General features: G+C 38.5%; 1 protein-coding gene across 1 annotated transcript in view; it reads right to left on the reverse strand.

Annotated features, from left to right (window-relative positions):
• Positions 1-2,181: 2,181 nt before the first annotated feature.
• The window catches only part of LOC149305649 (autotaxin-like), a 39,902-nt gene continuing 26,976 nt past the window's right edge, over positions 2,182-15,107 (reverse strand). Inside the window, exons 20-26 of the mRNA XM_089477270.1 lie at positions 13,439-13,495; positions 10,872-11,008; positions 10,339-10,474; positions 9,303-9,380; positions 8,813-8,945; positions 8,013-8,166; positions 2,182-2,352 (exon numbers count right to left, since the gene is read on the reverse strand). Of these exons, the coding sequence (XP_089333396.1) occupies positions 2,182-2,352; positions 8,013-8,166; positions 8,813-8,945; positions 9,303-9,380; positions 10,339-10,474; positions 10,872-11,008; positions 13,439-13,495 (866 nt within the window). The remainder of the gene's footprint in view (positions 2,353-8,012; positions 8,167-8,812; positions 8,946-9,302; positions 9,381-10,338; positions 10,475-10,871; positions 11,009-13,438; positions 13,496-15,107) is intronic.

Here is a 15,107-nt window from a genome sequence, read left to right on the forward strand (position 1 = left end):
TTTCAGTTTACTGAAAAAGAGGAGTAAGGAGTTAATTGACATGTGTTAAACAGAATGGCGGCGCTGCGGCTAGCCGGAGATTAGCTACACAGTGCTAATATTATCCTGAAAAATACAATAAATTGTCATTGCTGACCACCCCAATCATCAGACAGAACTAATGTTAAGGTGAAAAACACAGAGTTTATTTCAAACAGCACAGCTATTCATACACACAAAGATAATTAGATCAGGATCATCATCCCATTATTGCCAGACAGCCTGGCGCCTCCATACAGTTCTATGTCCAACAATACCCACCCGCCCCCACTATTTTGGGGTGATCCAGAGCGAGCGGCTTCAATCCCGGGGTACCAATGGAGAAAACAATGGAGGATGTTATGTTCCAGGTACTTGATCCGACGTTGGGACTCTGAGCAGCAGCGTTGGAAATGTGCCCGAGTTCCATAGCCATGGTTCTAAAGATGGTTAATAAAACCAGGGTTCCCAAAATGAGCTCCCTCTCCATAACTGCCTCCAAGTGTTGACCACCACAAGCATAGCATTACCCCAGTTCCATGGATTTGCGGTTAGGTCCCGCTCAGGTGCATAGAGCGTTTCAGTAACAGAATAGAGTTAAAGGCTTTTTTTAACGCGATATTGTTGTGTCAAGCGGTTCGGCTGGCTTAGCAGCTTTACTAGCAAATTAATTATTAAGCAGTTCCAGAGTAATACCAGCACATATAACTTTATATCACTGCTGTTTGTAGTAGTTGCCCAAAAGTATTTCCAGGACATCTGTATTTAATGAACAAACATTTTCCCATTTGGCACAACAAATATCTATCTCAATAAAAAAGCCTCTATTTGGCACCTTTTCTGGTTCTATTCAATTGCTTGTAAGCCTCCAAGCAAAACGTGTCAGGTTTTCTTTCACTGTAGAAGCACTGTCTTGCAAGAATCATCCTATACTTTTTATACATAACCAGTTGTATTTATTACATTTTATTGTATTTCATTATGAATTATTTTCAGCGCGGACACCATTCATACCACATTCTATAGTCTTTTACTTAGCCAACCCCCGGGTTGTACCCACCCTATACGCAAAAAAACATTTTTTCCTCTTATAAAATTGTCCGTAGGTAGGCACACCATGCACGCCAAAAGAACAGACTTTGCTCACATAATAAGTATAGGAGCATCACAATTCGCCAATTTCCAAATCTGGTCATTCTGCCCCATGTGCTATTTCGGGTATCTTTGAAGCCGGCCAATGCAATTTACCCCATCAAACCATATATTTTAGAAAACTAGACACCCCAAGGTATTTCAAACACTGGTATTTTAACACTTTCCATACATTAATTCTACCACCAGTCTTCGGTTTCTATTACAACAGCCTATCAATACCTGCCTTTGTGTCACATGACCAGTGTTCAAAAATCCTGAACGTGACAATATTTTACACTTTGAAAGAATTAAGCGTTTCGACATTCAGTAGTACTGGGAATGATCTAATGCCACATTTATTTAAAAAGAGTCATTAACTTTTATTTACCCCTTTTGTCCAGAGAACACCATTTTTGCATGTTTTTGCTGTAAAAGATTAGTGGGTCCCTATCATGGAAATTACTAGGATGAATTTAGGATGAGAAATGATCATCCAGCCAAGACAGTTTACAGTTTATGCATTAACCTGAATACAATAGAGCTTTTCTAAATTTTTGGGAAAGTGGTTATAGTATACAATATATACATATGAGGAAGTCAGGAACAGAGACAGTCTTAAAAAATGAACGTGTGATTTATTATATAGGAGGTTCCATTAATCCATATAGCATAAATATGGTTGGTCACAATTCCAGTTAATATACGTAAATTTTTACATTATTCATTACACAGTAAAAAGGACTACAAACATTTCAGCAATACACTAGAAAACTCAAACTTCCCAGTGCAAGAATAAATTCTGCAGCACCTTCCAAAACCTTAGTCTAAAAGCCTAGCTGCAGGAGTAAAAGGTATTACTAGTAAAAACAAAACAAAGACAAAACTAGACAAAACAACATTAAAGATTTGATGCAGGATTAAAATACTAATATATTTAAGTGTCCTGGTTTAAAAATTAATAAATACAAAAAAAATAAACAATATAAAAATATACACCACGTGAGAGACAGACGAACAATGCTGGACGAGTTAAAACTCGTCCTCGTATGTATGCAGATATGTCTTTAATGAAAGGATCTCTGTGTAGCTGCGGTTGGTCTTCCGATAGAAATCCAGGCCAGTAAGCTGTTCAATGTCACGGACACGTGCTGTGTGCATCTTTAAAAGATTTTCCACCCACTTGGCCTCATCATCTGAACTCTACAAAGAGGGGAAAAAAATGGTGTGTGAGTTCAGAGCCAGATGGTGAACATGTGGAAAAGCAATGTTTCTGCAACGTAGAAGCGTACAGTAAACTAGAACAAGTTTAATGGAGCAGCTTATTTACATGAAAATCTCCAAACAGAATACTTTTCCAGATTAAGATCTAAGCATGGCTTGTAGGGGTCTTCATCTGTATAAATGACTGTTTTGGGTACGGGTGTAGAATCTACGTGGACACAGTATTGCTAGCTTGGTTCTGAATGCATCGCAGTATAATATAAGATGGTTATAATGGTCTCATCCATCAGAATCCCACTTAATTCTCTTCTTTAACATACGTAATAATGACCCACAAAGAGGTTGCTCAAATCTTTGTAAATAAAACTAGGTTTAACTTATTGTGAGTTTAGTATAAGGCTCTCTCATTCACTCAGGGTGGGCACAATTCTTTCATCATATCACTTGAATAAACCACCTACATTAATATCTGCTCAATCACTAACCTTGATCTATATATTGGAGACCCTTATAAAAAAGTACAAGATTAAAAGGACTGGGGGGGTTATGAAATTTCAATCGCCATAGCAACCAATGGAGTTGCACAACTAGAACCTTTTTTTCGCTATCGTGATTAGACCACTTTTCTGACTTTTTGTGCCAGAAGCAGCTTAACACGTAACAGCCATTATTTTGTATGATGGAGATTTACTATGCAAAGTTAATTTTCCTGTATTGAAACAAGTCAAACAAGGATGTTTTGGAATTTCTGGTGACATTAGTATCGGAGATGAGACAAAATATATTATTTTTCTAACAATTACGCTTTTTAAAGCAGGTAATTACACTACGAGAAGCTGAATGGGCTCTTGCTTAAAGAGGACATCCACATTTTCATATCATGCTTTTGTAATCAATGTGGTTTATTCACTAAAAAGTTTTGTTTCATCTCCTTCACTTTGTTATACATTATATGAAGGTCCGACCCCTGGTCAGATCTATGTAATGTACAGTTAAACCAGCACAGTTTCCTTTCACATTGAATTATGCCTTACGCAGGGCCAGCTCAGTCCTTCACACTGTTCGCCCTAAACCCTAATATCTGTATAACAAGTTTCACTCGCTACGCCAGATATGGTGTTAAATCTACATTTTCCTGTTACGGTACTAATAATTATACTGCTTTCACATTATGTAGGTCACGTAATACCCATAAACACTTTGCATGACTAGGGAACGTCAAATATTGGCAATATACTGGTGAAAATGCGCTCGTCCCCATATTAAACATGGTCTAACCATCAGGGATTAGTTGCTATGGTGATAACACCACTTTCTACCTCAGAACCATTTTGATATTTTCTTATTCTATATGGGAATAAGAAAATATTGATCCTACGTTTAATCAGAAATTATATAAAATATGGCAGCGAACCAAAATTGTAAGGTAATTGGCGTGTGTTACGTGTTCAGTTTAGGTGCAGAAGTTTTAGACACAAAAAGACAAAAACAGAGGACACTGTAGGAAAACACAAAAAGTGGGACTAAAAACATTGAACAGTATAAACAAATTGAAGTCTCTGAAAAGTTCCCACGAGAGCATTACATGCGGCACATCTGGTCAATATCAGAAGGGTGAATGTTAAAACACAGAACACGAAACAGAGGACCCCAACCAGTGCTGTAGGCTTTGATTACTGAACATACAACAAGACCTTTATCTTAATTATTTGCAGTTTCAAAATATCAGATAAAAGCAAGGGCAACCAAACTGCAGCTTCCCAGCTGTGTAGCAATCCCGGCTGGCTCGGGAATGGATTTTTTTTTGTAGAACAGCTGGAAACCACAAGATGACCAGCCCTGACCCGAAGATTAACTAAAGACAATGTTCATGGATAGCAATAAAGAGGAGTTAATATACTGACCATCCCCTTTGACCTGACTTTAGAAGAGCTCTGGGGCCCGTGCCTGGGAGACTATAAAGAAAACAAAAAAGCACACAGTTTTCTACTTGCCATTTTGTCCTCACATTGGAAGGTACACATGGAGCATGCAAACTGCACAGCCGGGTCGGAATATTATTACAAACCATCGATTTGTGTTTGGCCATTGTGAATACAGGGGCGACACCTCTAGGAATATCCCTGATGAAGCTTTAGCAGGTATTGACTTTGCGGAGACAAGGTTTGCAATTTGATATTCAAAAAGGAAGTAAATTTCGTATCTACCATGGCCATGTCATTTAATACATTTTATAATTATCTCTATTTTTTCCTACTATGTTGAGGCTACTTGTCTCGGCTTTTTTTACCAAGTAGCTCATTCATGCGAATGAATGAAAAATAGAAATGGCAGTCATTTTAGATAGCACACATGATATAAAATAGGTAAAAAGGCTTATGAGTTTAATTTCCTTTTATATCTACAGCAAAGTCAGAAAGCCAGTCCATAAGGTGCCAAAATATTCACGACCAGGCAGTGCAAAGATATTTAGATCGGAATTTAGTGCCTCCTCTGTAATGTGATAAAACAATTGACCTGGATAAGCAGGATATTGGTTTTTAGGTAACATATTCCCCAAAGCAAGCATTAAAATAATAATGCAAAGTGCCCGATTACAGCTCGCTTTATCATATGACCGAGGAGGGACTGCATGACAAAACCGTGAACAGGAGACTACAGCTCTGGTCTATCAATCCTGGACAACAAAGGGTTAATTGTTCAAGATTAGCTATGGTTGTGCTTCAGTTGACACATTATACATTTAACACAGAGAGACAAGAACTTTGCGAGTGTGTACTTTAGCACAAAGGAATACAAAAACACGACAGGAGAGGAACAGAAAAAAGCATGAAACGCAGAGAAAGTGTGTGCATGTGCTCAGTTTTGTACCGATGGACGTTATATGTAAGTTACTGAATTAGTTGGAATAGGTCTTTTTAGGACATGCAGCCTTAGTAAATTCACATACTACTGGTAAAACAGCAAATTAGGTGCCAAGGAAACCGGTGAATGACCAAATCTAAGAACTTCTAAATCCCCCAAACCCGAGACTCTTTACATATCAACCCTTTAATAGATTTTTACATATATCCTCATTGCAGTGACTCACTAATGGCGGCAACTAATGGTTCCATTAGCATTCATCATGAAAACCATAACCAGTCGAAGAGGTAAAGTGATCTATTCACTAAAGGGATAGTTGTGGTTTCAACTTCTTGTCACTACAAATTACTAAGATCCACCTCAATAAGCTTCTGCTGCAGGGACAGCTTCACTGGCCCTGTATAATGTATATTTAAGTCAGTGAGAGTTCTTCAATTGTACCCTTACACATTAAACTATGCATTACACAGGGCCAGCTGAGACCTTCTTGCTGAAGAAGCTTGACATTGGTGACCCCTCATAATGAATAGTGAAGCTAGATTTTTATATGAAACAAAAATCACACTTACATATGGGAGACTCTGTGTGATCGTGCACATTAACCCATGAGACTGTACTAAGAAAAACACTAAGACTATAGGTCAATGTCTTATCCCATGGATGCGGGAACTTATTTCTTTAGATAGAAGCTAATCACTGTATTTACAAAGAAATCTTTGCGTCAAAAAAAAAAAACCCCCATCCCCAGTCTGAGAACTGCTGATGAGCTTTTCATAGAGAAGTTAAAGCGTTTGGACATGCTTAGTCATGACTTCATTAGATGTAAAATCCCAATCTTAGAAAACTATCACAGAGCAGCAATGCCACAAGTATGCCATTAAGTGTGGTAAGCAGTTTCTTAACCAAAAATGTTTTATAATGTTTATTACTAATTTAGTTATTTTAGGAGAGGTCAAGTCAACTCCTGACCAAAATGTGCAGTCAACACAAAACGTTTGATCTTACAGTATGTTCTTACTATAGGCAGATATATCAATAATAACAGTTTTTTAACTCATTTTGTCTGTCAATTATAAATCACCTAAATGCCTGTTTACTTGTAACTTACATACCTAATTTAAAATATATTTATTGTTTTAAATATTCTTGCATCTCTATTATAATGTTGCAATAGAACGCACCTATAGAATAACCAGACTGTATTTGCTTATCAACAAGAACATATATACATTCACATAGTGGGTTAGGTAGTCTTATCATCAATGCAATAAATGGAATGTTCCTGCCAATTAGACTTTTCCTTGGGCGCTCCAGCCATAAGACCAATTTTTATATTATATATAAAACACAATTTTACTCTATGGTGCAATTGGGATCTGAAATTAATTATTAAAAACAAAAAACCATCCAAAGTTTACCATACATGCAGCACGTTGGAAACGTGTGTACGCAAACCTGCCTGTATTATATCAGTCTCCGTTTGTGTGCAAAGTTTAACAATGTTTTAATATACAGCAGAGGGAAGCCATGCGGGCATCAGGTAATGTATAGGGCAGAAGTTTAACATGTTAATTTATTACTGGCGTACAAGGTGTGAGCATTCGCTGAAGGTGGTTATTATCAGATGCATTGAAATCTTATAAAAAATTGTTAGTTGTTGATAAGACTCCAGATACATTAAGTTGCTAAAATCAGTTTCACTTACACAAATTTTATGAAAATACTGGCTGCAAACCATGAAATGGTTTTAAATAAAACCCGCTAACCTTAAAATCAAGGTTTCATATATTATGTAAAGTTGAACTTACTTATGTGTTGGACATAAGACACACTGTGACCAAAAGTATGTGGACACCTGACCATCAAACCTGTATGAGCTTGCTGGACATCGTATTCCAAATTAATATGGAAACCATAACTCCTTTGCAGCTACAACAGCTTCCACTCTTCCGGGAAGCCTACCTACAAGTTGTTTCTGCGGGAACTTGTGCCCATTCAGACAGACAAAAGAGCATTTGTGAGGTCAGGCAGTGATGTTGGACGAGAAGGCCTGGCTCGCAATCAGTATTCAATTCCCAAAGGTGTTTAACGTCCCAAAGCGGGATTTACGTCAGGGCTCTGTGCAGGTCACTTAAGTTCCTCCACGCCAAACTCATAAAACTCATGTCTTCATGGACCTTGCTTTGTGCACAGGGATACAGTCATGCTGGGACAGAAAATGGCCTTCATCTAATTGGTGCCACAATGTCAGACGCACACAATGTTCTAAAGCGTCTTTGTATGCTGTAGCGTTAACATCCGAACTAAGGGGTCAAACCATGAAAAACAGCCCCACACCATTATCCCTCCACCAGCAAAAACTTTACAGTAGGCAATACGCATTCTGGTAGGTAGCATTCTCCTGACATTTGCCAAATCCAGATTCGTCCATCAGTCTTTCACGGTGAGTCACTTTCCAATGCTCCAGATTCCAGTGGCAGTGTGCTTTACACCGCACCCGCCTTCACTTAGCACTGTGCACAGTGATGTTCGGCTTGTGTGCCACGCACACCTCATTTCATGAAGCACAGTGTTTGTGATAATGTTGCCTCCAGAGGTAGTTTGGAACTCTGCAGTGATGCTACAGGAGGACCACATACCTTTGGTCATGTAGTGTAATATGAATAGAATGTTTTCCTGGTGGATTTGAAAACTATCTTTATAGACACCTACTAGACCTTACTAACTGAACATGAAATCACTGATATAATGCATTTTTAGAGGTTTAAACTTACGTTGCAGCTTTCATCGTTATCTGGCCTGTGTGGAATTATAAAGGACAGTACAGAAAGTTGGCCATCACACTTGTCAGCTGGCTGAGTAAAATCAAGACAGCTGGTTATGATACAGTAGTAATGAGTCGGGACTGGTATAGATCCGTCAACAAAGCTGAAATGACAAAAATTGATATATAAATATTAGGGCGAGTAATGCGTTACTAAAAAAAGAGTATTTAAACCTACAAGGGTCAGGCATATCCTGAATCGAAGACAAGGCCAAGGACTAATTAAGAACTGATCAGGAAAAATCGTATAAGAACCAACTGTGATAACTGACGAACTTGACGAAATTATTTTAGATCCTGTACAATTAAAATGTCTACAAAACAGATTAAAAATGAAGAGGAAGAAGAATGAGACAGACCAAACAGTTGCTATACATTGTGTAACCTATAGTAAGAATAGTGGCATAATCTGGCTTAGGGTACAAGGTTTGGGCGAGTTGGCGATTTGCCGATATACACTTTTCCCCCCCTAAACAGATGCACATAAGTATGTGTTCTGGGTCACTAAAAATAAAGAGTTTTTGCCTTCATTTGGATCACTGGATCAACATCAGTGATATAATAGATAGGAAGAACACAATTGAATTATGCCGTTCTAGACCATACTATGTACGTCAAATACTAAGGTAACAGATGTCTAAGGGAGGATAACCCTGAATAAAAAAATATGACATTTAGATTAAAACGACTGCCATTTGAAACAGACCAGGCCACATTAGACTTTTACAAATGGAATAAAACAGGTCTCACATTTTAATTTTTTCTGGGGAGTCATATAAACCATCGTAGTCGTAGTCAAAGATAGGCCCACATATCACATTGACTCCATTTCTCTCGGAAGCAAGTCGTTTCACCAGGACTCTCTGGAAATAGTTCCATATCCCTGTAAAAAGAAACGCAGCATCACCTTTAACTTGTATACATACTGTACAACAAAAGCACAGAAAGAAAAAATACTTTTCGAAACAAAGCAAGTATCTTACTAGCAAGACAAAATACAAATGAGTCAAAGCCTAAATGAGTTTTATTTTAATTAGAAAGACTTTGTAATCAGCAGGCCTGCGGCGCACAGAACAGCTTGTAACGTATACGAGGCCCTTTGAGGGATCTTTGGCCCTCCGGCTCCAGCGAAGCGCAGTATAATGTAAATACCCAACACCATTTTATCCATGTATTCTCTAGCTGCACATATACAGACCCTGTTAGCGTATGTACGCTAGTGCTCTTCTCTCATACTCACTTTTAAATGCCGGGTACACTGGAATGATGTTTGTTATGAGAAATGCATCGTATTTGGCTTCAGCAGATGAACTTAGTTCTAAAAAGAGAATAAAAAGCAGAATGGGGGGGGGGGGGGAACGACAAAAAAAGTTTTAGGTCTCGGAAATAAAATTACATTACCGACTACAGAATAAATTATTTTGCCATATTGTTTACTTCATATATCTTGTACTTTATTTAGAAACATTACAGGCCAATATATGGTATTCCTAAACAAGGGCAATATAATATGACTGGGTCAGTAAGGCTGGCACTCGATTCACGCTAACGTCTATTCCTTCGCTTGAAGGAGCCGTAGCTCACAACAACACAAGCACTCCTTGACGAATTAGCCCAAATCACTGTGATGCCAGAAGTATCAGGTCAGTCTTTATTACTGAAGCACTCCTTATAAGTGTATATGACTTAGGTGAATTATTAATATTCTGGTGTATGAATTCACACTACATCAAAATAGTATGACTGCCCCAATAACAGATCTAAGCGCTAGAGTAGTAAAAGGAAGTCAATGTGACATGCAAGTCTTTTTACATTTTAGAATGTTTTTGTCCTACATTTTCTTATTTTAAATTCCGATTTTTAAAAAAATAAAATAAAATATATTTATTTTTTAAGTAGACCGACTCAGCTGCATCTTTTAACGAATGGGCAAAAACAAGAAAAAAAAATAAAAATTCAAGACACTTCAAATTTTCTTCTCATCACATTTTTTCAATGCTTATTATAGCACATCCCAAACATAAAGCAGATTTTGTATTTTCCTATCACAAACTTTTTGACTTTTGCACAATATTATTTAATCTGTAGCCTTTTACATAGAACTTAGAAAGAGATAACTTCCAAGGTTAAAGTTTGCACTGTACAGACTGTGACCAGACAGACGCCAAGGGGGAAACAAGTGTGAATCGCAATTTCGGGACTTGCCAATGCAATGTGGAAAACATCAAAACAAAAGCCACGTGGACAAGGTCTTGAAGACAAGGTTTTAAACTCACGTGGGGGGAAAAGGAAGCCGTAGGACATCTGCTTATCTGCTTTGTAGGCTGCGCAGCTCTGACAATTTCCCGGAGAAACGCGCGGGTCAAGTCTTACACAATTAACCAAGTGCTCCGGGATGCCAGATAGATCTGCCTGTTTTCCAAATAATAATAAATAATGCAATCAGGCATCAAACATCCAAACAATACAATGACAATGTGTCCTAAATTCAGATATGATATGCACTTAATTGATAGTGAATAATAATTTTCTTTTCTGGTTTCACGCTTAATAGTTCAATTACTTGTTACATCAGAAAACTTATTTCATTGTGTCAATGCTATGTAAGGCTTAACAATACTATTTTAAATATTGCAATCCCATTCAGTTTAGGCATATAGCTGGGGGTAGATGAAAAGGGCAAATGTATATGGGTGACCCAGCAGCAGCCCCTTCCCCATGCATTCGCAAAGCATGGAAGTGCATATGATGGATGGAGGGTGCTTTAAAGACACGACTCACGCAAAAAATAAACAAAAAAAGTTCATACCTGCTTTGAAACTGTGTAAGAAGTCCAGAGGGGCATTAAAAATACTTCACTGTAGCCACTTTCAAAATCACTGTGATGCAAAACGCTGTACTTTGTCTTGTACAACACTGCAGGTCTTCCATACAAAAGATTTTTATCTGCAGGGGCACCATAAAATCTACATTCAGTAACATGTTACATACTCTTGTGTGATCCAATTTATAAAGCATAAGCAGCAACGGGTACAGTGGTTAAAGCGTATTAGAGTATGCAATAGATAAACAATGGTCACGATCTGAAGGGGAACCGCTACATTCCAGATTTCCCGAATACTTATTCTCTCACATTAATCACGTCTAAAAACAACAGAGAACTCAATACAGAGAATCCACTGCAGATAAGGACATCTAGAATGTAACTTTCTTCACACGGGCTCTCATTTGGACAGTCTCGTTCCTTTACGCGCAGCTTCGGTCATAGCATGGGGTGGAATCGCGTAAAATGGTGCAATCCACCTACATACCGGGGTTTCAATCCCGCTAGATCAGAGCAGGACAGCATCAGGGATGGAGGCAGCTCAGATTAATCAGAATAGCAGCTAGGGATAACGCAACACAGAAAGCGGTACCGAGGGAAGCGGATGTAAGACAAAGTCCTATTATTCCTTTCACAAAAATTAATATATATTGAAGCATGAGGTTTAAAGTAACAGACTGTTAATGATTACAGAATTTGAAGACAATGTGTCCAGTTGAATGAGAAGTCATGCATTCATTTTGCATTTTATAGGGACCGTTTAAAACAAAATGGAAATGTCATGTAAACGATACATTAATATCCAGCAGACTGCGCTGATGCCGTTAACGGGAAGTGTTGCATTCTGTATATACATATATTGCTCAGTGATATGATTTAACCCTGTGATTTATTACTTTGCCCCAAATCTACATTCCCTGAATGAGTTAGTGAAATGTGTCGGTCATAAACAAACTTGTTATATGTGAACAGGTTATTTATTTTTTTAAATGTACTATATGGCAGAACCTAACATTTTCTTTTCAATAAAAAATTGGCTCTTACTAGCACAGGGGAACTACTATACTACTAGGGTCATAATGATCAGCTACATATTAGGGGCCCTGGGTATTCGCTTAGGATTTTACATCCCTCTATTCTCTACTCCACTTGAATTCATTGTGTGCGAGCAATGCTAGAAGAGAGATCCACCAGCAAAACTCATGTAAGCAAATGTGGTTCAGGCAGGGATAGTAAACAGATATATACGCCATGACTATTGTGCAAGCATCTGGCTTCCCTACTCTCAATGTACAAAGTTACTATACTGCCCAAAGCCTGACTCACAATCAAGCAGCATTACAGGCACATGGACGGCAACCCTAAAACAGAACATGTATTCACATACTGTACATGACAGTAAGACTGACCCAGAGGAGCACATAAAAAAAACTGGTCAAGACAAATCAGACATACATATAACAAACACATATAACACAGATCAGATTGTAATGCAAGTACACTTCAATAAAGGGTTAATTAGTGGTGCATCATTAATCCTTAAAAGATTGAATTAGACGAGCGAGAGAAAAAAAGTGACATTGGGTTAACTATTTGACGATCAGTTTGCACTTTTGCCTAAACTGCCTCGCCTCTGTTTAGAATTTAGTTATTTGAAGGTGCTGCTCTACCTACCTTGCAGAATTTAGCACTTTTGTATCTAATTGAAGCATTAGAGACATTATTCTTAGTCCTGTTGACCGAACATACATTTTCAAATGAATTATTTAACCATGGAAATTTTGACTGAAATTTTGAGGGTTCTTATTTTTCATGACACAAAAGCAGGGACTAAAAGGCTGTGGCAACAGAAACTGAAAAGGCTTCTTTTTATGCAATTGGAAAAATTACAAACTTGCTAATGTTTATTTGCTTAAAATACTAGGGGGGTACACGTAAATAGTCTGCCTAAGTGGAACAGCACCTTTAAAAGCAGGAGAGGAACACAACCATATTGGCTATTAGCAACACACCACAAAAGCCATGGACAGTCACCTTGACCTATTCTGATGGCCATAACTCATGATTCTGTCCTCTAACGAATCTGCTTTTAATGAGTTATTTCGTTAAGAGCTGGGAAGCCAATAAAATGTTTGTTTTCAAAGGCTCACCAGCTCTGCTTGCGAGTGAACCTCGTTGCTCGGCCTCTGAAGACTTATCTTGCTTGCTTTCCAATGAAGGATTAGTTGAGGCTGCCTCTTCCGAGCTACCACTTAACCATTCTAACATCAAGGACACTTTAATCTCATCCTCAGCGTGCAATTCTTTTGCAGGTCAGCCATCGAAGAGAAGAGAAAACAGACAGACAGAAACAATAAGAAGCATCAAGGCATTAAAGTGCCATTCCCACCGATAGTTTATTCACTAATGACTAACTGGAACCAAAAGCAATTGTTTAGGTGATGTTCTTGCTAATGGAATACGGGGATACAGTATGTACAGCGTCCAGCTCAAAACATCAATCAAGTCACTGAAAACCACATTATTTCTACGTCAATAACGAATACACAAACCTGCATTTCTTGAAGGCAACTCCTTAATTTCATTGCTAAGTTCATCAACTGCCAAGTCTGTTAACACAAACAGATACAAGAATTACAAAAAGGAAGAACAGATTGACATCTAACAGCCACTCATGCCATCAATCAACAGTGTTAAAGACGCAAAACGTTGTTATTCCCTGATTGGGATTTCTCAGCTTTCTGAAAAACTATCCCTATAATCAAGACAGAGGTGATCTGATGAGAGACAAAACGGGGTAAAAAGCACACCTCGTAAAACATTACTATAATAACGTGTTAAACATAAGGGCTGCTGTGATATGTCTGCAGAAATTTATTATTATCTTTTATTTATATTGCGCCAACAGTTTACGCAGCGCTTAATACAATACATAGAAGGGATATGACAAGACAAGAATTGACAGACTAAGACAAACCGATACATTAGGTGGAGAGAGCCCGGCTCGCAAGCTTACAATCTTGAGAAAATCTATACAATACAAGAGTCACGCTACGGGATGACTTGTAAAAATATTCAAAAGGGAGAAAAAACATCTACATTATTCCACATTTTCCAACTAGTTTATATAGCTGATTCGATTACTCTTTGTGCTGCGTCTGTAATTTAAAGTCCTAAACCAAAAATGGGCCAACATCCCTTTACCGCAAACCATAATTTTACACTAATCATATGAGCGATGACAATGCTACTTTATGTCTTTCAATGTCCCCATTTTCCTACTAAAAAGACTGCTCTATGTTTGTTTTGTGTTAATTTACTTAAAATAGCCATTTTGTTTAGTGACGTGAATGTTTTTTCTTCTTCAAACACTCCTTCCTAAAATAAGAACCTGTAGCCAAACAACAGGGGAGAAGTGAATCTGGAAAACATGGCTGATGGGGACAGGGGGGGGGGGCAATAACCTTTGGATTTTAGAAATGGCATTGAGTGGTAAAAATGTTTTTTAGCGGATATCTTTAAGTTAGATTATAAGAATTTTTGTTTTCATAGTTAAGAGATGTCTCAGACAACATTGGGGTGTTTGTGGAGAAATGATTCCATTTAACGAAGCGTGTAAGCACAGGAGAACTGCTAGATTTAATAAAAAGCTTTGGAAAAGTACTCAAAAATATAAGAAGGGAGCAGGTATGGGAGATTGGCAACGCACCGACATCCCTGCGTCTGTGCCACTACTCTTACCGTGTTTCCCCGAAAGTAAGACAGCGTCTTACTTTCTTTTTATCCCTAAAAGCCCCACTATGTCTTACTTTCGGGGTATGTCTTATATTGGGAAAAATTTTTCGAATTTAATGCTTTCCTACCTTTCCTTTCTTCTTTCAGCTTCTTTTCCTCCTCTTCGCCAGTTCTTGTCTCCTTCCGGGTCAGAGGGCACGGACAGCGGTGGGCGCGGCTTCAGTGTTGTGCGCCGGGATCTGACAAGAAACCCCGGCGCACAACAGCTGTTGCCGCGCAGATCACAAGGGAGCGGTATCGGAGGTCATTAACAGACCTCCGGCTCCCTTGAGTGATTTTAAGCCGGGTTGAACCCGGCTTAAAATCACTCAAGGGAGCCGGAGGTCTGTTAAAGACCTCCGATACCGCTCCCTTGCGAGCCTGCTCCTCCAGCGGCGGACATTACTGTCCGTCTCTGGAGGGGTGCCGGGTGCCGCAGGTTGGCAC

Source organism: Sceloporus occidentalis, unplaced genomic scaffold (assembly GCF_023333645.1).
Source record: "Sceloporus occidentalis isolate IW3139 unplaced genomic scaffold, rSceOcc1.0.p SCAF_11, whole genome shotgun sequence".
Taxonomy (NCBI): domain Eukaryota; kingdom Metazoa; phylum Chordata; class Lepidosauria; order Squamata; family Phrynosomatidae; genus Sceloporus; species Sceloporus occidentalis.